Source organism: Salvia miltiorrhiza, chromosome 3, assembly GCF_028751815.1.
Source record: "Salvia miltiorrhiza cultivar Shanhuang (shh) chromosome 3, IMPLAD_Smil_shh, whole genome shotgun sequence".
Taxonomy (NCBI): Eukaryota; Viridiplantae; Streptophyta; class Magnoliopsida; order Lamiales; family Lamiaceae; genus Salvia; species Salvia miltiorrhiza.
Genome location: NC_080389.1, coordinates 7,729,801 through 7,752,048, shown reverse-complemented (window position 1 = coordinate 7,752,048; position 22,248 = coordinate 7,729,801). Strand labels below are relative to the sequence as shown.

The window sequence follows — 22,248 nt, the reverse complement described above, 5'->3', positions numbered from 1 at the left end:
TTTTACTTTTAGTTATTTTATCAAATAATTATTATTTGTATGAAAAAGTAATTATTGATATGTATACAAGTAATGTTATTTTTACTCGTTAGAACTTGTAATTTTGTATATTTGGTCAAGTAATCATTGTTGTAAGAAAAAATAACTATTAAAATGATGAAAAGTAATGTTTCAAAAACATTACCTTTTTATATTAATAATTACTTTGGAATATAGTGTAAAAATAAAAAAAATACAAATAAAATAAATATTGTAAAAAATCAGAAAAATAAGAAGAAGAAGAAAAAATACAAGAAAACAGAAAAAGGAAAAAGAAGTAGGCAAAAAAAAAATGGAGGAAAATAAGGGGAAAAAACGCAAGGCGCAAAAACAAAAAAGAGGGCCAGTGGGATTTGCACCCGTGCCCTTTGAGATAAGCAAGCAACCAAAGGCGCATGTTCCACCATTGAATTACAAAACACATTTTTTTATTTTCCAAACTTTGTGATATAAAAATTGATGTGGACGCAGGTCAGGCTAACCCAACCGCATAGGATGCGGTCACCGCATGCAAGGCCCACCCATTATAGTATCTGCATTGAATATATTGTAGCACCATGTTAGTTGATACTCTCTCTGTCCCTTGTTTTTTGAGTTGTCCTATTGGTATTGTCTTGTTTCTATTTTTGATAATTCCATTGATATTGTCTTGTTTTTATTTTTGGTAATGATTTTACACTACAAACAATATGGTTTTATACATTTACACACTTTTAATACACTAATTAAACTCTCCTTAATAATCGTGTCCAAAAGAAATGAGACAAGCCTAATGGGACAGAGGGAATATTTCTTTATAAAATTTTCATCATTTAATCTTTTGTCATTTATACATCTAAATGGTGCGATCCTTTATCCACTAAAAATACATCTATCAATAATTTTATTAAAACCTTTGCCGAATTCAAAGTAGTATATACTTGGTGGACGGAGGTAGTATTTGATTATTTTAGATATTTTATAAATTTAAATAAGTTTGAGTAATATATTTTCAAAACTGAGTGACAATTTTGTAGTTATAATAAAATTGAAGGTTTATTTATAAATTATATATTTTTCTATTTTTTTCTTTATCTTCATATTATTTTGTTTTATTTATTTCTAAAATTGTGAAATTCGAATAACTATAAAATATCTAATATGCATATCAAATTAAAGATCCCAATAATTTCTTTAATTTGATATATTTTATATAATTATTTGATTTAAAATGTAAAAGTTATATTTATTTTAAGATTTAAATTAAAAAACATCTCGCTCCTCTCTCATTATTTTTTTAATAAATCTATTCTTCAATTCATTTTTATTTTCATTATCGTTTTTTAACTTATTGCTTTTACTTTTTAATATCATTTTTTATTAATATGAATTCTTTTTCACTTTTTTCAATATTCAACTCAAATATATCCAATTAAAAATAATCCAATTGCCTTTTACTGGATGATGAACAATTTATATTGTGGAACCATCTACCAGAATCTCCAATTTACTGCGCCACATAAACTATGAGAAAACCTACAGATATTATGATAGTGATGGGTTCGGTTCGGATGAATGGAGTGGCGATTACAAGGTCTTTGCGACTGCAACTGCAAGTGCCTATGAATTGAAGCGTGATTCATGGAAAGATGTGAATGGTTGGGATTCATTGAAGGAGATGAATGGTTGTCGATCACCATCACCCCGATATGTAGCTCGTCTCAACTCAATTCAGCTTGATGGAGAGATAAATGCCATAGACCATCGCAACCCCTGCGAAAGAAAGTGTCTCCTTTTCAGTTGGTATGGTAAGAAGTTGCTCCACCAAAAACATTCAACATGGATATATTTGGAATCACAACGTTAAACCATCAATCACATTGAGTTAGAACAATGGCATATATTAAACAAAGCGTGATTTATTCTATGTAAAGTGATCATCAAGTAGAGAATTTGAAGGACAAAGTAGTTGATGAATGACATCAATGGATTGTTTCCAGTTCTTCTGGATTCCTGGTACATGGGATTTTCCCACAACGGCTACCACTGATTTATGCTTCCAGGCAACATCTAGTATCTTGGTCGACATATATGTATACGACAAATATAGAATGAAAACAATCAAACATGCAGTATTTCAATAATTCCAATCCCGATATGAAGAATTAGAATGAAACTCGGAGATGGATTAGAGCACAAACAGGTCGCACTCATGGATATATATTTCCACGTAAGTATAGGATTGATTTTGGCTTTCTCTTGATTATATTGATCCCATGCGTCAGCATCATACTTTCCCTCCAGCTACATAAAGGAAATATCAAATTTTAACGCTCTCCCCACATATATTATATGTAAGTCATCTTATATAGGGTTAATAGTGTTTTATGTCCCGAACTTTCATTTTCTTCTAAAAAATCCTGAACTTTCAGTTTTTTCCATAATAACATGCATTAGATGCTGAAGAGCCATACACTGGGCCGTGAGAGGCATATGGATTCTACCTTGCATCACTAGTACGCCGTATGTAACTGATATTCGTACCATTAACATCAATTACGGCATCGGTTCTTGTTATTAATGATTTTGATTTCACATTGATGATGTTATCTCAAACTCTAGACAAGATGATGCTCAAGACTCAATTATGGTCTTTTAAGTTTTAAACGAGATGATACTCCGAAGTTAGAGGTGATATGTCAAACTCGAGATGAGATGACGCCTAATATTTAATTATGGTCTTTTGGACTTCAAACGAGACAATGCTCACAATTCAATTTGGTTTTTAAGCTCTTGTCAATATGATGCTAAATAACCCAGTTATAGTATTTCAAACTCTAGACGAGATGATTCTCATAAGTCAGTTGTGATCTTAGAAGCTCGAGATGATATGATCTTTTAATCTCCATATGAGATGATGCTTAAAAGTTAGTTATTGTCTTTCAAACTTCAGATATTGATGCTTAGAGATCCGACCCATAGTGATGCCTAGAGATCCGACACTCAAAACTAAGATGTGGTATTGCAAGCTCCAGATGATTATCAGATTTTACAAGGTCCAAATAAGATCATGTTGAGATTACATATGTTATTTAAAATATTTTTATCCATCAAATTAAAAATTTGTAAAAAGTTAATAAGTCATATTACAACAAATGCGGCACATCAATCTTCCATCATATTTTATGTCAATCTTCCATCATATTTTATGTCAATCTGTTTTATATATTTTTTTCTTTGTTTTCTACACATCCACTTTTTATAAAACTTTATCATATGAAAACTTATAGTGTGCGTGTATTGGCCAAGCTGTAATGAGTTAATGTCCAAAGCCAAAGGTTTTGAGTTCGAGTCCCCTGTGGTGCGGTCTTTAAATTTCTTTATTTTAATACTGTTAATTTATCATATGTAAACTTAAATAAAATATATTTCTATTATTTTAATTTTTAATTGGTAAAAGTGATTGAGATTAATATAATTTTAAATATACCATCAAATTAGTTGACCAAAATAAATTAATCAAAGAAATAATTTATATAAAAATATTTAAAGTATGGTTCATTTTATTCAAACTGATAGGGTTCATAGTTGCATTTTAAAATCTAATTTTCAATATATTTCATTATGGAGTAACTATAGTTTATAGTCCGAATTTTGAAGTGATCTGTAAAATGACATAATAAATTTTAAAAGATGCAAAAACAAATTTTGAACTTTCATGAAAGTTATAAAAATGCTCTAACCTTTCTGAAAGTCATAAAAACAACAGACCTTTGGAAAAAAGCCCTGATCTTCTATGGATGTTGTAAAAATCATATGAACTACACTTCGAAACTCTCTATTTCGCCTAGAGTTGAACAATGTCGTTTTATAAAAAATATCCCAACTTGCAAACCAAGTTGCTGCCTTCAATGAATGGTGGCGACAACCACCTGCTATCCTAACTTTGCTGGAAATTGAAGCTGGGTTTAGAGGTGATCGGGGAATGCTTCTTGTTGTATCAGTGATCGGGGAATACATCGAATCTTAGTAAGATCACAAAGAATGAATCACAACGCAAATCGTGGGAGAAGAATCGATGATCCAGATACAAAATATTATAATCAAATCAAATTGATGAAACTGCACTCACGCAATGTTGATCACCCTAATATGCAGCTCGTCTCAACTCAACTCAGCTTGATCGAGAGATAAATGCCATAAATCATGGCAACCCCTGTGATAGGAAGTATCTTGCCCATTGATACTGTCTTTTTTTGAGTTGGTATGCTAAGAAGTTGCTCCACCTAAACATTCAACAACAGAAAGTTCCATCAGATGGATATATTTGGAATCACGATGTCAAACCATCAAACACAACCGAGTTAGAACAATGGCATATATTAAACAAAGTGTGATTTATTCTATGTAGAAAGTGACCATCAGGTAGATAATTTTGAAGAACAAAGTAGTCAATGAATGGCATAAAATATTACGTCAACAGGTTGTTTCCAGTTCTTCTGGATTCCTGGTAAATGGGCCTTTCCCACCACAGCTACCACCGATTTATGGTCGCGGGCAACATCTAGTATCTTGGCCGAAATATACCTATACAACAAATATAAAATGAAAACAATCAAACATGCAATTTTATAATGATATGATGCCCAGTATTAAGAATTAGAATGAAATTTGAAGACAGATTAGAACACAAACTGGTCACGCTCATGGCCATATATTTCCGCCCAAGCAGGATCGCTCTTGGCCGTCTCTTGATGATATTGATCCCATGCGTGAGCATCATACTTTCCATTCAGCTACACAAAGGAAATATCAACTTTTAACTTTCAAGTAACATCATTAAAACTGATCCCCCGCATATATTATCTGTAAGTTATATAAATAAGGTAAATAAGTATTACTTTCTGCTTTAAATCATTTGGTAATTTAGGGGGGTGTATTCGTTGTGGATTTCCACAGACTTTAAAAAGTCCATGGAATTTAAATTCCATGGAATTCACATAGATTCCAGACGACTTTCAAAGAATTCGTGGTTGGATTTCACCCCGATTTTCACTGATTTTCGAAGAATTTAGGGGATAATTCTGGAATTGAAATCCATGATGCCAACGCCCGCTGAGTCCCAGCACCGCTGGAAACCCAGCGACCGCTGGGAATCCAGCGAGCGCTGGAAACCAAAAAGGCATCATGGAAACCCAGTGTTGAGCAATGCATTGGGCACCAAAACGGCACAGCAGCTGAGAGGTGAGGGGTGCGCCGGGGCGGTCCCGGAGGAGTCGGGGAGAGGAGAGATGGTGCGGCGCTCACACTGCGCTGGGGGACTGTGGGCCTGCGGCGGCGGCAGCGGCAACGGCGTGGCGAGAGACACGGAGCGCGTAGAAAGAGAGAGGCAGAGAATTCAGACTCGCTCGAATCCAACATATGCTGGACTCTCTCAACGGTGGCTGAGTTCCAGCGCTCACTGGCTTCTTGGCCGCGGGCGCTGGAACTCAGTGCTCGCTTAAAATTTCATGGATTTCAATTCTCGTGGTTCTTGGCCGGATTTCGTCGTGTGTATTTTTTGGATGAAATCCATGAAAGTCATTCCAGATTTTAAGTCAATGGAATAACGAATACACCTAGATTTGTATGGATTTTAAAAAGTCTGAAACGAATACACCCAGATTTATATGGACTTTTAAAAGTCTTAAACGAATACACCCAGATTTCTGCAGACTTTTAAAAGTCTGGAACGAATACACCCAGACTTTTAAAATCCATAGAAATCTATTAAAATCCACAACGAATACACCCCCTTAGTGCGAACTCCTTGAGTTTGAACGGTGAGAAATTGCCAAATAGACGTCTTGGCAATATATCTCTGATCTGTAATCTACCACAAAAGAAAAAATAGGAACTTGAGAACACATGTAGAAGACTTTTAATAGATCCGACAAAAAGAGCTTCAAAAACAATAAAATTGAAAACTTAAAATATTATATAGGGATTAATTAAATTATAACAAAGAAAACCAAATAGCTAGAGACAGAGTATTAACACTACTCAAACTACAAAGTATGATAGTAAAACAAGCCCAAATGTGTCTCATGTTACTACTAGAAGAAAAGTAGCTCACATGAATTGGTCGATCACCAAGTATAACCTTGGCACCATATTTCTTGGCTTCCTCATTTGCCGCCCGGAAATCTCCACAAATTGTATGTTCAAATCGACTCCCGCGCTAGAAAAACACAGATGAGTATCATTTTGCAAAGTTAATTCTGTAGTAAGTTAGCATAAATAGAATTATACCTTAGTCATACACCAATAGTAAAGAATCCAAGAAAGTTTATGATTTTGCTTCCACATTTCCGCCATTTCTCTCATCGTCGGAACCTGCAAAATAAGGTCACCATTTCATGTTTAATGACTTGCACTAAATTCAATTAATTCTACTTAAACTGAAAACAAATACAAATACAAATACAAATACAAATACTGAAATACAAGCCAACCTTGGGATTTTTACGCATAAGAATACCATTGCGTTTAGAGCACAATTCTAGGAAAACAACCTGAAAGCATATAATTGCTATATTAATTAGACAGTGATAATAATAATAATAATAATAATAATAATAATAATAATAATAATAATAATAATAATAATAATAATAATAATAATAAATCACATAAAAATAAGAGTAGTAGCCAATGTGGCTTGTAATTTGAAAAGAAAAACACCTCTGGTTTCAAGAATTGCACCGTAGCCCTAACTTCTTCCCAATATTTCTGAAAATGAAGAACAATTAACTTAAGCTATTGTGGTTCAGTAAAAATTGACATAAATATTAAATAAATAAACAACAGTAAATTACCGGACAATGGTGATTGGATCCGACCAAATAAACATTGCAGACGCCTCCGTCTGCAGATGAGTCACAAGTGAGCATCACCACACTCCTCGAGAGCTCCTTCAGCTTTTTTCCCCTTTTTCTCGCATAACTATTGCGGGTATCACTAATTCCGGCTGTCGCTGCGGGAGAGGAGTGACCGATACTTGTTCTGAGCAACCGTTTCGGATATACGGCGGCGGCTGCGGCGGAGAGGTGATTGGCCGAATTGAGACGACTTAATCCGTTCATCTTCTGCTACTTCCGATTTTGGGTGAAATTTTGGGCGATATTTTAGACTGAGATGTGGGCTTGTGGTTGTCGGCCCATTCTTTTGTTTTAATTTCTTTTTATATCTAATTTTTTTTTTATAAATTAACGGTAATAAATAAATAAATTTAAAGACCGCTTCACAAAAACTCGAATCCAAGATCTTTGACCTAAAATCATAACTAGCGTTTCACCCGTGCGATGCACGGGATACGTATTTTGTTGAAATTTCATATATTTAATTCATTTTTTTAAATATACACGAATATTATTAAAATTAAATACAAGTTATAAGATAATAAAAAAATCTTAATTTATTTTAAAATTTATCTATTTACATAAAAGTTCAGAGTACGTTATAAGTAGTTGAGTAAGACATCAAATAAAAGTTATAAAATTGTTATACAATTTATATTAATACTAAAAATATATTTTAAGATTAACATTTTAAATTTCTCAAAAAAAAAAATTATACTTCCTCCGTCCATAAAAAAATATGGCAATTTTGTCATTTTTGTGTCAACCAAAAGTATGACACTCTACTTTTTAGAATATTGTTCCACATATTTTCCTTATCTTTTACATTACAAATACCCCTCTTATTTACAAAAAAAGATCACCTTAATTCAATCTCAACCACTCATTTCATATAATGGTGGGACTCTTTCTCAAATGTATAAAAATCACCATCAATTTTTGTGCCAATCAAAAGTGTCATACTTTTGGTGGACGGGGGAAATAACATATCAAAAGACAACTGCAAACTTTTCATCTTATTATTATAAATTTTGAAAGACTTCTTTATATATAACATTTGTAGTAGACGAATAACCTACATTGTCTTTATTACATATCAAGATTTTTGACCTCTTCAGCTTGTAACTCTAAAAATAGCTACATAAAATTGACCATGCCTAAAATAGGTGTTTCGTCGTGTTTGTGCCATTGTCTATTATTAGTTTAGTCATATTTTATTGTAAAAGTTGTGTAGTGTAGTGGTGATTTTGTGTTAATTTGAGATTAATGGTTAATTGTGATGCTTTAGGTGTTAAATGAAGAATGTCGATCCACCCCGGTGCACTCAGTTTGGGGGCGAAATAGTCATGGGGAAGCGTTCTTGGAACGTGCCTGCGAAGTTGGAATTACCAGTCCCTAATTACTATATCTAACAACAGCAGTGTGGTTCAGGGCGTGGACTCCCTATGATAGGGTCAATTTCAGTGTCTCTCGTTTATTGACAGTCGGAACAACTCTACTAGATCCAAGAACTCCCCCATGAGTAGGTAAAGGGCAACAATGCATGAGAGGAGGTTTATGACATGTGAAGATGGATCTTTTTGTTTGAAATGGGCCGGGCATACTCGTGTATGTTATGCTTAAGATGAGTAACAAGTCGAAGAAGAAAACATAAGATTTGAAACTCCATGTAGTTTTATCTTTTAGTATTCATTTGAGAATGCCACGTGTTTTAATTAAATGGTTGCCTGTGTTTGTGAGTGGAATAAGGGTTCAATTTTATGAGAGTGCTAATGTGATTAAAGTGAAGTAAGAGTTTCACTTACTTTTACTAAAAATAAAAATAAATATCAAAATATGGGACTGACTAAAATAGAAATATGGATACTAAAAGATATAAATGTGGGAGGGAGTATATTGTTTGACAATTTTGATATAAACTTTTTTTACAATTAACAGAAGATGTTCATTTCAAATATTTGCACAAAAAGACCAAGTTTCCACAAGTAGGCCAATCCGCGCAACGTTTTCTCGAGCTAGTAATCATAAATATAGAGAAAGACAAAAAGAAAAAGTGGGGAATTGAAAAAATTGCCATTGATGTCAATAGACCCACATCTCAAACTTATCAAGCACACATAATAAATGAACAAGAATAAACATATGCAGAGAACTGACATTTAATTTTCGACAAGCTCAAATAGGCGAGCACACATAATAAATGAACAAGAATAAACATATGCAGAGAACTGACATTTAATTTTCGACAAGCTCAAATAGGCGAAATTCTAAGTGAGATTTACGACGGCAACAACGTCATTGTTGTAGCAGTTTTCATCCAAGCTAAGCTATGAGTTCTCATGGAATGCAGAGCGCTAGTTCTTGATGGAGAGATAAATGCCATAAATTATGGCAACCCCCGTGATAGAACTTATCTTGCCCACTGATATTGTCTTTTTTTAATTTGGTATGGTAAGAAGTTGCTCCACCTGAGACATTCAACAACATAAAGTTCCATAAGATGGATATATTTGGAATCAATAACAACGTTAAACAATCAATCCTAACGAGTTAGAACAGTGGCATATATTAAAGTAAAGAAAGCATGATTAATTCTATGTGGAAAGTGAACATCCAGTAGAGAATTTTGAAGGGCAAAGTAGTCAATGAATGGCGTAGATTTTGTACGTCAACAGGTTGTTTCCAGTTCTTCTGGATTCCTGGTACATGGCCCATTCCCACGACGGCTACCACTGATTTATGCTTACGGGCAACATCTAGTATCTTGGCCGACAGATATCTATACAACAAATATAGAATGAAAGCAATTAATCATGCAATTTTACAATGATACAAAGCCCAGTATTAAGAATTAGAATGAGATTTGGAGAAGGATCAGAACACGAACAGGTCACGCTCATGGATATATATTTCTGCCCAAGCAGGATCGCTCTTGGCCATCTCTTGATTATATCGATGGACCGCATGAGCATCATACTTTCCGTATATCACCTACATAAAGGAATTATATATCAACTTTTAATGCTCAAGTAACATCATTAAAACTGATCTCCCCACATATACTCTCTGTAAGTCTTATATTAAAGGTAAATATGTATCACCTTCTCCACAATATCATTTGGCAAATTCATGGGAATTCCTTCAATTTGAACGGTGAGAAATTGCCAAATAGACGTCTTGGCAATATACCTCCGATCTGTAATCTATCAAAAAAGAAAAAAGTAGGAACTTGAGAACACATGCAGAAGACTTTTAATAGATCCGACAAAAAGAGCTTCAAAAACAATAACAATGAAAACTTAAAATATTATTTGTGATTAATTGATATGGGAAGGGATTATAACTAAGTGGAAAATATTATTGAACGAAAAAATCAATTAGCTAGAGATAGAATATTAGCAATACTCAAAATGCAAAAGTAGTGTATGACTATGGGGAAGAAGGTAGCAAACAAGTAGAAAAGTAGCTCACATCTTGTGGTCGATCGCCCAGTATAACCTTGGCACCATATTTCTTGGCTTCATCATATGCTGCCAGAAAATCTCCATCATCTGGAACTTCAAATCGACTCACACGCTAGAAAAAAAGAGATGAGTATCACTTTGCAAAGTTAATTTGGAATTTGTTGAAGAAACCAAAAAGAGGTTTCTCTAGTAAGTTTATGATGTTTATGATACGATCCATATCAATGGTGCAGCAATTCGAGTAGCTCAAACTCCAGAAATCAAGAGAGAAGAGAGAGATTTGATAAACATCAACCAAAATATTCATTCCTTAATGAGTAACTTAGAGATTACAATATTTATATCATTGATAATGATAACCTAATGGGCTATGGGCTGAGCATAATTGGGCTGGCGTATCATTCCCTACTCCTTCACAATCACCTTGTCCTCAAGGTGAAGCTGCGCAAAATGGTGATGGGAGTACATGATTCGGCCCACTAATTGCAAAAACGAAACAAAATAGTGCCGAAATAACAACTGCCCGACACCTGCTTGATAAAAACTCCGGCTGAAATTCAGCTAGAAGCTTGATAAAGCTATGCCCACCATGTGCTCAACAAACGTACCAGCTGAAAACCTGCACAAAATTAATCCAAGCAAACTCAAGAACTGATACAAATGGTCTGGGCGTGCCCAAGAGATCCGGCCGCGGTTCGCCACATAGCTGGACTTCTTGACCGGCGAAAACAACCATGGAAGGGTAAAAGCTAGAGACGACGCCCACGATTACAACATCCGCAATAGCAACTGATATGGGTCCAAAAGCATCGGACACAATCTCATCCTCAAAACCAACGAGCAGCCAAAATCGACTGCATCCACAATCCTTCTCCTTGATTTTGACGGTGTGAAGTGGCGTGGTTAATAGTGCAGACACAGCTTGAGGCAGTTGAAATACCCCAATTTTATAAACTTGGAGAGAGTGACACAGACGAGCCTTTGCACTTGGGCTGTGGGCAGCTACAATCAAAGCTTTTGGGCCACTCATAATGAGCCCAAATATCACGATTGGGTTGGGCTCTTCATTTTTAGACCCAAGCCAAATGTGAATCTCATATGGCTGATTAAACAAGTCAAGATAAACCCTAGCTTGTCGTAGAGAAATTGAGAATATCAGCGGGGTTTCACCCACAATAACCACATTGCCGTCTGCCCGAATAGGACTGTCCGGTGACTCAAGGTCATGGTATCCATAATCCAGAAGGAGTAAATTTTTGTTGCGACAACGGAGGGTCGGAGATGGTGGTGACTGACTGAGTTGGGAGGAAATTGGCGGAAGACTCACCGAAGGGTTTATTGGTGGTGGTGGTGGTATTGCAGGTGAAGGCAACAAGTCCGGGGGTGGCTCGGTGGGTGGAGGTTGTATTGGCGGTGGAGGTGTTGGCGGCGGCGGCGGTTGGAGAACTATCGATGGTAGCGGAGTGGGCGAATGCGGAACAGAGTGAAGTGGGATAGCTTTGGCTCGGAGTGAGCATCAGTAAAGGGCAGATCTGTTGGGCTAGGCGGTGCAGGAGTGGTCGGTGGTACAGGAGAAGATGGAAATGAGTCAGGTTGCGAAGTTGGAGTAACGGTGGTGGCGGAGGGTGCTGACGGCGAGAAAATCGGAGAGGGGCTGTGAGTGGTTGGGAATGGTGAAGGACTTGAGACATCCTCCACCGTAGCTTCAACTCCAGCCATGAGATCTGGAGATTTAGGATCGCCGAAGTCATCCTCGTCGTCGGTGCCGAACAGAATCAAGAATTTGTTGCGGCATCGATGGGTATCGGACCAGGTTTGGTCACAATTGTAACAAAGCCCGTGGTTGTTTTTCTCTTCGATTTCGGATGGGCTGAGACGGCGAATGCAAAAGACGTGAAGTGGAGTGAGTTGTATGTAGGATTGGGGGAAACGATTGTGGTGGATAGGGAGCTGGAGTAATGGGCGTTGGGGAAGAAGGTGGAAACCAACAGAGATCTGGAACAATAGTTGGAGGGAACGTGTTGGTGGCCGGAAAATTTGCATCGATGGAGGATTGCAGGCTGTAGATGGAGGTATGGATCTCTTCAATGGCAGCTAGTATTTCAAATTTTGACATTTTTTTTTTAATAATCAAAGAGAGATGATCTCTCAATGAAAGCACCAATTGATACGATCCGTATCAATGGTGGAACAATTCGAGTAGCTCAAACTCCAAAATTCAAGAGAGAAGAGAGAGATTTGATAAACATCAACCAAAATATTCATTCCTTAATGAGTAACTTAGAGATTACAATATTTATATCATTGATAATGATAACCTAATGGGCTATTGGCTGAGCATAATTGGGCTGGCGTATCAGTTTAGCATAATAGAATCATACCTTAGCAAAATACCACCTGTAAAGAATCCAAGAAAGTTTATTATTTTTTTTCCACATTTCCACCATTTCCATTATGGTCGGAACCTGCAAAATAAGGCCACCATTTCATGTTCAATGAATTCTACATAAACTGAAAACAAATACAAATACAAATACAAATACAAATACAAGCAAACCTTAATTTTTTCACGCCTAAGAATATGTTCGCGATTAGAGCAAAATTCTAGGAAAACAACCTGAAAGCATATAATTGCTATATTAATTAGAGAGATGATGATGATGATCACATAAAATTAATAGTAGCCAATGTGGCTTGTAATTTGAAAAGAAAAACACCTCTGGTTTCAAGAATCGCACCGTTGCCCTAACTTCTTCCCAAGATTTCTGCAAATGATAAACAATTAACTTAAGCTATTGTAATTCATTAAAAATTGACATAAAATATTAAACAAATAAACACCAGTAATTTACCGGAGAAGCGTGATTGGATCCGACCAAATAAACATTACAGACACCACCGTCTACAGATGAATCGCAAGTGAGCATCACCACACTCCTCGAGAGCTCCTTCAGCTTTTTCCCCCTTTTTCTCACATAACTATTGCGGGTGTCACTAATTCCAGCTGTCGCTGCGGGAGAGGAGTGACCGATACTTGTTCTGAGCAACCGTTTCGGATATACGGCGGCGGCTGCGGCGGAGAGGTGATTGGCCGAATTGAGACGACTTAATCCGTTCATCTTCTGCTACTTCCGATTTTGGGTGAAATTTTGGGCGATATTTTAGACTGAGATGTGGGCTTGTGGTTGTCGGCCCATTCTTTTGTTTTAATTTCTCTTTATATCTAATTTTTTTTTATAAATTAACGGTAATAAATAAATAAATTTAAAGACCGCTTCACAAAAACTCGAATCCAAGATCTTTGACCTAAAACCATAACTAGCGTTTCACCCGTGCGATGTACGGGATACGTATTTTGTTGAAATTTCATATATTTAATTCATTTTTTAAATATACACGAATATTATTAAAATTAAATACAAGTTATAAGATAATAAAAAAATCTTAATTTATTTTAAAATTTATCTATTTACATAAAAGTTCAGAGTACGTTATAAGTAGTTGAGTAAGACATCAAATAAAAGTTATAAAATTGTTATACAATTTATATTAATACTAAAAATATATTTTAAGATTAACATTTTAAATTTCTCAAAAAAAAAATTATACTTCCTCCGTCCATAAAAAAATATGGCAATTTTGTCATTTTTGTGTCAACCAAAAGTATGACACTCTACTTTTTAGAATATTGTTCCACATATTTTCCTTATCTTTTACATTACAAATACCCCTCTTATTTACAAAAAAAGATCACCTTAATTCAATCTCAACCACTCATTTCATATAATGGTGAGACTCTTTCTCAAGTGTATAAAAATCACCATCAATTTTTGTGCCAATCAAAAGTGTCATACTTTTGGTGGACGGGGGAAATAACATATCAAAAGACAACTGCAAACTTTTCATCTTATTATTATAAATTTTGAAAGACTTCTTTATATATAACATTTGTAGTAGACGAATAACCTACATTGTCTTTATTACATATCAAGATTTTTGACCTCTTCAGCTTGTAACTCTAAAAATAGCTACATAAAATTGACCATGCCTAAAATAGGTGTTTCGTCGTGTTTGTGCCATTGTCTATTATTAGTTTAGTCATATTTTATTGTAAAAGTTGTGTAGAGTAGTGGTGATTTTGTGTTAATTTGAGCTTAATGGTTAATTGTGATGCTTTAGGTGTTAAATGAAGAATGTCGATGTTAAAGCATTTGAAGGTTGTGAAGAAAGCTCACAACGACGCAAAAGAGAGTGTTTAAAATATGCTAACCATGGCTCACAATGAATCGGGAGTGATTAGAAGAAGATTGAGAAGAGAAGGCAGTGAGCCGCGGCGCACTAGCTAACCGGGTTGACTGCTTGAAGGAAAATGGGCAGAATGTGAAGTGAGCCGCGGTGCACTAGTCAACCGGGCTGACCCTGACTGTTTTCTGACGGGAATTCTCATAAGAAGGGCGGTTTTTAGAGATTCAAATAGACTTTTTTCACTTAGAACTTCCATCCTTTTCCCTTTTTGAAGCAAGAACAATAGGAGAACTTTAGTTTTTCATTTTATTTTCACTTTCTTTATGCATTGGAACGGATTTGCACTTTGAATTTCACAGTTATTTCTTTATCTTTCTTCTTGGTTTTAATTCCATGGTTTACCTTTTCTCCTACTTTGAATTCTACAGCATGATGAACTAATTTCCATAATCTAGGGTTGGAGATTCAATTGGGTTTAATTGATTTGCTTGTGATGCATTGATGCACTTTATCCGATTCAATTGTTTGATATTCGATTTAGCAATTGATCATTGCTTGATTGTGTTTGCAACGTGTGAGATCGAGAGAAGAACTCGTTGCTTGACCGTGGTTGAATTGGAATTAGACTTAATCGGAAACATATAGTCTAATAATTGATGAATTCATGTGATTTAATTAGCGTAGACTCATACTTGAATGTGAAAACTATGGTTTGAGCACCTACGTTAGGAGAATTTTGTGAGTTTATTAATTGTGCATGATCTTCACTTGTTTATTGATTTCCCGAGAAGATGATCCATCGCCCTAGAATCTTTAATCCTTGAATTTCCGTTTGTTTTATTACTTTGAATTTATTTCTCGTTGTTTTAGATACATTACTTAATCACTTGAAAATTGGTTAGAATGTTTAGGTATTTTTATTTTTACGTGTTTAACACATAGATAATTAGCCCTGCTAAGTCTTTCTCGTGGAATACGACTTGGGTCAACTTGTCACTCTACGATTGACCTCGTTCTCTTGCGAGCAATCTAAAGAGTAAACTTTAGGTTGAACAATAGGCTTCTTAAAAAATAAACTCACGTGAGAAAGTGATTGATCTTGACTTTTGTCTATAGTCATTGCATAAGAAACTATAATAACAAACTATCGCCGTTAAAACTTGAACGGTAGTCTTGGATCAGCTGGTTCCGGTGTCATCCTTGGTATCAGGACTTGATGTTCTGCATTATGGCATGTGAGAATTTTTCATTCCAAAACATGTATATACCGAGTTTTGGGTGCAATGTATAAAGTTGTTGTTTTTTGCTACTGCTTCAGATCCCATTGTCAGTTCTCATCAAGTTTTCTATTAAACCCATTCAATTGTATGACTACAAATATACCAAAAAGCAGATTTAGTCAATTTTTAAAAGAAAAATTTGGTTAAAGAACATCCATAAGTAAGTGACTTATCTACATCCTACACAAGCATCTCATAAAAATATTTTTATAGAAGTTTATAGAAACACAAAACCACAAAGTCTTTAAAATGTCACAGACATTGCAATCATGAATTGAAGAAAAAAAAAGCACCAGATAGTAAATGCATGAGTTACAATACTACTGTAGTCAATCATCCAAAAGAATTAAAAACCAGAGGAACATTATAGATGAAAATATAAACTTCAGAAATCATAGATCAAAAAATCAAAGGTGTGACATCGTTTAAATTCTTAGAGCCAAGTCAGATATAAATAAAAAAGAAGAGACTCGAACAATTTTAGTGAGCTGGATTGTTTAATGAAATATCTACAATTAACTATTTAGAGTGATTTTAGTACAAAATGAGATCTTAATTTCCACAATAAATTATTTAGTATTGATTATTATGCATAATTAATGGTGGTAACTTTTCTAAGAGCCAAGTCAGATAAAAATATAAAAGAAGAGACTCGGGCAATCTTAGTGAGATGGATTGTTTAATGAAATATTCACAATAAACTGTTTAGAGTGATTTTAGTTCAATCTGAGATGCTAATATTCACAATAAAGTATTTAGTACTGATTATTATGCATAATTAATGGTGGTAGCTTTTGTTAGATATACTGTAATCGCTCTGAAAATTGTAACTGCTCCATATATTAATCAACCTTCAAAATACATATTGAGTAAAAAGGCGGAAAAAATTTTTAGCCAACGGACCAGCTTTTATATATGTATAGATTCAAAACGTCCTTCACTATTAAAGAGTTTATTGCCTGTGAGATAAGTGTATAAAATGAGACTATGGGGCAATGTATAAGTGATGCTCTCACCTTATATATGACCGTAGTTCGAAATCCATTAAATGCATTCTAGTGTTTCTTTTCAGCATTTTTTTATTTTTTATTTTTTCATTTATTTTTTCTTTTTTCAAAAATATACATTTCTTTATATTTTTCTTTTCACCAATTTTTTTTTTTGTTTATTTCTACTTTCTTTAAAAGTATTACATTTCTTTATATCATTGGTTACTTTTTTTTACAACAAAATTACTTGACCATAAAACCTAAAAGTACTAGTTCTCATGAGTAAAAATAACAATTTTTCGTGAGAAAGAATTTTTTTACTTTTATTTTTTCATTTATTTTCGCTTTTTAAAAATATTACATTTCTTTATATCATTGGTTACTTTTTTTTACAACAAAATTACTTGACCATAAAATCTAAAAAGTACAAGTTCTCATGAGTAAAAATAATAATTTTCGTGAGAAATAAATATTACTCACTATATTGAGTTAATACGTTATTTTTGCATTATAAGCAATTTATTTGTAGATTTATATTGACTTATACGTTATTCTCATTTTCACAAAAACAGGCATCCCTAACATTTACATTCTAAATTATAGGTCCCTAATGTTCACAAAATTATGGAAAGCAGGTTCCATTGTCCACAACTTTTAGAAAGAGGGACTTATTTGCCCCAATTAATTATGAACATAAGGAAGCCTAGTTACACAAAATATAACCACAACCAGAATCTGGCCGAACACCGACGGAATATTCCGTCGGTAAGAATCAAAATTCCGTCGGTAAATGGAGATACCGACGGATTACCGACGGATTTCACCCGTCGTGAAAACGCTCGTCGGTAAATGATTTACCGACGGATTTTTTCTGTCCGTCGGTGGATACCGACGGATTACCGACGGACGTCGCCGTCGGTAAGTCTCCGGCGCCGGCGTTGGCCGTGGTAGGTGGCGCGTTTACCGACGGATTACCGACGGAAAATTCCGTCGGTAAATTATTTTTAATTTTTAAATTTTAATTTTAATTTTAATTTTTTTTAATCAACCTATCTTCGTATTCTACAAGTATTTCGTATTTTTAATGTATTTTGAACTTAATTGCATATGATTTGGCCAACTTCCCAGTGGGTCACCCATCTTACTAGTGCTCTGAGTCAAGCACGCTTAACCTTGAAGTTTCTTTCGAGTGGTCGCCAGTAGAGAACACGCTTATTATTGATATAACTAGCACCTATTAATTCATTTAAACTCTATTTCAATATACAATATCATTTATTCATAACCTTAGAATATGTCGAGATGATATCTAAGACTTGTGGTGCCGGCGAAAAAATGACGGTAAATATATGATCGAATTTAAGATAATAAAAAAAATTAATATTATCGTTTATTAAAAAGAGAAAATATTATTGCTAAAAATAACTATCAATTTTAAAATATTTTCAATAATTTAAAAATAATAATAATAATATAGAAAATTAATTTAAAATAATTAAAAAAAATTAAATAATAAATAATAAAAAAAATAAAAAACAAAAAAATCAAATAATAAAAAAATAATTTACCGACGGACTTTATCCGTCGGTACTAATTTTAAAAATAATTTAAAATAAAAAAAATAAATAAAAAAATAAAAAAAAAACAATAAAAATACAAATAATAATATTTATTGAAATTACCGACGGAAAATTCCGTCGGTAATCCGTCGGTAAAAATAAAAATAATTAATAAATTCGAAATTATCCAAATTTCCGACGGAGTTTAATCCGTCGGTAGAGATTCCGTCGATATTCCGTCGGTAAAAAACAAAAAATAATTATTAAAATCGAAAATACCGAATTTACCGACGGATATTGTCCGTCGGTAGTGATTCCGTCGGTAGTCCGTCGGTATTTTCATCGGAAATAGATGCCGGCTCCGGCGATGTTGCCGGATGACGGTCCGTCGGGGATCCGTCGGTATCTACCGACGGAAAATAGTCCGTCGGTGATTTCCGTCGGTGTTCGACCAGTTTTCTTGTAGTGAACATTAGGTATATTTTTGCTTTTTGCTGTAACCGCTAGGGTGTATTTGCTACTTAGAGGGTGTTTGGGTGAACTTATAAGCTCCTCAAAACAGCTTATAAGCTGTTTAAGAGCTTATAAGCTCCTTCAAAGAGTTTGGCAAAATAAGCTCCTTAACAACTTATAAGCTCCAAAAATAAGTTCCAAGAGCTTATAAGCTCCCCAAAAAATAAGTTCCTTTACCCCAACTTATTTTTTTATAATCTCATATGCAACAATCTTTTTACAAATATTTTTCAACTACTATAATTTATTATTTCCATTATATATCATTTAACTTTATTTTTCTTCGATTTTCTCTCTCTAAAAAAATATTTTCTCTCTCTAGCTTATAAGCTCAATTATCCAAACACTTTGACAACTTATAAGCTCTTAAAAATTACATCTTATAAGCTCTTGAAAATAAGCTTAGCCAAACACCCTCTTAACCCTTCTATCACATTAAACGAATTTGGGGATTTAACGAGATTACTATGTAGACTTGAGATTAAGGGTAATTAATTAGCAAAATATTACATTGTAATGTTCAAAATTGCTACTAAAATCATTTTTGAAGATGAGTTCGAACAACTTCTCAGCACTATTCCGAACAATTTCAGTATTTATGATCAACTTCCGTCTTTGATTCCATCAACAGCCCGAAACGTCTAAACATTTTGTTTAGATTGATATTCAAAGGGTTAGAACTCCTCTCAGCTAAGTTTAAAATAGTCTAATTGTGCAGAATAATCATGTCACAGTCATTGCCAAAAAGGCCAAACTCATACAATTTCACTTTAGTCTTACCAAGAATCATCAATTAAGCAAGAAAGCTGAATCCCAAGTTTCAAGTTGGATGAATCAACGGAGAAACTTCATATATCTCACAGAATCCCAATGACAAGTGAACTTCAATGTATTGATATCCCTTTAAGTGTAATCCGATGTGCATCCATTCCTCAACGTTACTCTTAACACTAAAGTGTAGTATAGAATATGTGAACACTGACTTGTTTGTTCCAACTGCCAACTCTGATTTCCGAAGTAACTCGAAGACGACATTAAGTCGTCATTTGTTGCAGCAGCTTTCATCCTGGCCCAGTTAGGTGATCTCATGGAATGCAGAGGTAAATGCCGTAAACTATGGCAACCCCTGCGATAGAACTAATTATCTTGCCCACTGATATTGTCCTTTTTTCAATTGGTATGGTAAGAAGTTGCTCCACCTGAAACATTCAACAATATAAAGTTCCAATAATTGAGAACAATTACCAACTGTTCATGGTGGAGAGGCTTATTATGATGGGAGCCAAAAGCTTCATTCGAACGTTCAAAGAAGACGATACAGACCTCAGCCTCACAGATGATCCCAAAAAGAACACCAAAATATGGCAAATACCTATTTATACCAGGGAAGTAGGGGAAGGAGACAACTGCTGACCTTAATTTCTCTAATTTTTGTTGCTCTTTGTTATTTCAAGAATATCTGTCTGTGGTGTTAATTTTTTCATTATTTTGTTAATACTGGCAAATTATTTGAAAAATGTTGTTTTGTATCTATAAATTTTGGTTCCTGTAATTTGTATTCTGATCCACTCATGTATACTATACCATTTCAGAGTAATGGCAAACATGAGCTAATTTACATTCGTAGTGATTTGCTTGAATATATACATATATAAATAAAAGTATTGTTTGAATCCTAACTAGGTCAGCACCACTCCGCAAGCCATCATATCAAAAGCCAAAATCAACAGATTAAAGTGGTGCTTGAAATCAGCAGTCACCGTCGTTGTCGTCTCTGCTTTTCTGGCGATGAAAGTAGACTACTGCGAGCACAAGTTGTCGAGAAGAATGGTGTGAAGTGTTGAGCTTGTATTCTTGCATCAGCCATTGGGTTTTCTGTTTGCCTTCATAATACTTAAAAGATGTTTTGTAGCCAATGATACTTCCACTTCTACTACCCTTGATTTCTTTGGGGGCCTGAGTTGGCTTCCAATTCCCCTTCTTCGATTTTATGCTTCGATCTGTCTTGGATTTTCCAATCTTCTTTATCCAAGTATAGAAATACATCTTCCCATCTCCATGATCTTCGTTAACCAAACCTGCAAATTCAATTCAACATCGATCACTGACGTTATTAATTAATTAATATGCCCCTCAACAAATAAGAAAAAATTTACCAACAAATTTTCACCAAACCTACCTACGTTCCTACTCATCATGAAAATAAATACTCCAAATTCATCATGACGTCGATCGAGTTAATGACGGAACCTTCCCATCGTTAATCCGTTGTAAATATTGTGATTGATTAAGAACTTGACCGAACGTAATTACGTTGGTTAATGAAATCTGTACGGACTTATGAAGATTATCATGCATTTGTTATTTTCTTTTAATTTCCTTTTCTAAAGAAGTGTCGAAAGTCATCAAGATTCAAAACCCACGTAGAATCTTTTTCAAAAAAAAAGAAAAATTGCATAAAATATAGGAGTATATACCAGAAAGCTGGTGTGGCTCGTAGTCGTAGATATCTGCATGATTGATGATCCTTGTCTGCGGCAGAGAGGCATTAAGAAACTCCGGCTGAAGGTAGTGGATGATCAGCTCCTCGTCGGTCGGCCGGAACTTGAACCCGGGATTATAATTGCCGCCGCCGCCGCCGTCTAACTCGGACGATTGATCATAAGGCGGATAGTCTTCGACCCAGAGAGAGCCGGCGGCCAATGGCGGATACGACGGCGGCGGCGTAAATTCGTTGAATGGATAATATGACGGCAGCTGCGAAGCCATTAATTATAATTCTTGAGAATCAATTTGATTGTGAATGTGATGCGCTTTCAATTAGGTAAGGTAACTACTCTAGTGTATATATAATGGAATCATATAGGAGATCCAGATTCAATTAGATCATAATTACTGTAATACTATAACTAATCATCGACTCTAATACCAATTACTATATAAAGTTTAAGCTTACGAACATTGTAAATTCAATCTCTTGAGAATTATCTAGAAATTTGATATTTAAATACTGAAGAATATATAATTACTAGCATTTGCACCCCGTGCAATGCACGAAAAATATTTTTATATTTCTAAATTTATATAAAATTGATAACAACTCAATATCACATTTATACATATAATAATAAAAAAAAAACTTTAACAAATTAAATATATTTTATTGAATATTGAAAAAAAATAATCCACAATAATAAAAAAATTGATATTATGTAAATAAAAAAAATAAGTTAAAAAAATTAAAAATTTAAACAATTAAAAAAATTATTCAAAAAAAAAAT

The 22,248-nt window shown here is 34.4% G+C and overlaps 3 protein-coding genes across 5 annotated transcripts; all 3 read right to left on the bottom strand.

Moving 5' to 3' along the window:
• Positions 1-3,724: 3,724 nt before the first annotated feature.
• LOC131017320 (uncharacterized) lies at positions 3,725-7,223 on the bottom strand. 2 transcript variants are annotated; one of them, XM_057946032.1, is made up of 10 exons: positions 6,876-7,222; positions 6,742-6,789; positions 6,513-6,572; positions 6,310-6,393; positions 6,134-6,238; positions 5,818-5,890; positions 4,920-4,948; positions 4,714-4,814; positions 4,494-4,605; positions 3,725-4,304 (listed from the first exon to the last, which is right to left on the bottom strand). In XM_057946032.1, exons 1-10 carry the CDS (start codon positions 7,140-7,142, stop codon positions 4,188-4,190), a joined length of 996 nt encoding a protein of 331 aa, XP_057802015.1. In that variant the 5' UTR covers positions 7,143-7,222; the 3' UTR covers positions 3,725-4,187. The 2 variants fall into 2 exon arrangements, with proteins under 2 accessions (XP_057802015.1, XP_057802016.1); XM_057946033.1 differs by lacking the exons at positions 4,920-4,948; positions 5,818-5,890 and having other exon boundaries at positions 6,876-7,223.
• A 1,745-nt stretch (positions 7,224-8,968) lies between these two features.
• LOC131017319 (uncharacterized) lies at positions 8,969-13,576 on the bottom strand. Of its 2 annotated transcripts, XM_057946031.1 has the most exons (9): positions 13,234-13,576; positions 13,099-13,146; positions 12,939-12,998; positions 12,763-12,846; positions 10,389-10,493; positions 10,019-10,120; positions 9,805-9,908; positions 9,585-9,696; positions 8,969-9,385 (listed from the first exon to the last, which is right to left on the bottom strand). In XM_057946031.1, the coding sequence occupies exons 1-9, from the start codon at positions 13,498-13,500 to the stop codon at positions 9,356-9,358; spliced, it is 912 nt and encodes a 303-aa protein (XP_057802014.1). In that variant the 5' UTR covers positions 13,501-13,576; the 3' UTR covers positions 8,969-9,355. The 2 variants fall into 2 exon arrangements, with proteins under 2 accessions (XP_057802014.1, XP_057802013.1); XM_057946030.1 differs by having other exon boundaries at positions 8,969-9,696.
• Positions 13,577-20,434: 6,858 nt separating this feature from the next.
• On the bottom strand, positions 20,435-21,841 carry LOC131017318 (NAC domain-containing protein 83-like). The gene is made up of 2 exons (XM_057946029.1): positions 21,445-21,841; positions 20,435-21,045 (listed from the first exon to the last, which is right to left on the bottom strand). The coding sequence occupies exons 1-2, from the start codon at positions 21,734-21,736 to the stop codon at positions 20,717-20,719; spliced, it is 621 nt and encodes a 206-aa protein (XP_057802012.1). The 5' UTR covers positions 21,737-21,841; the 3' UTR covers positions 20,435-20,716.
• Between the last annotated feature and the right edge of the window lie 407 nt (positions 21,842-22,248).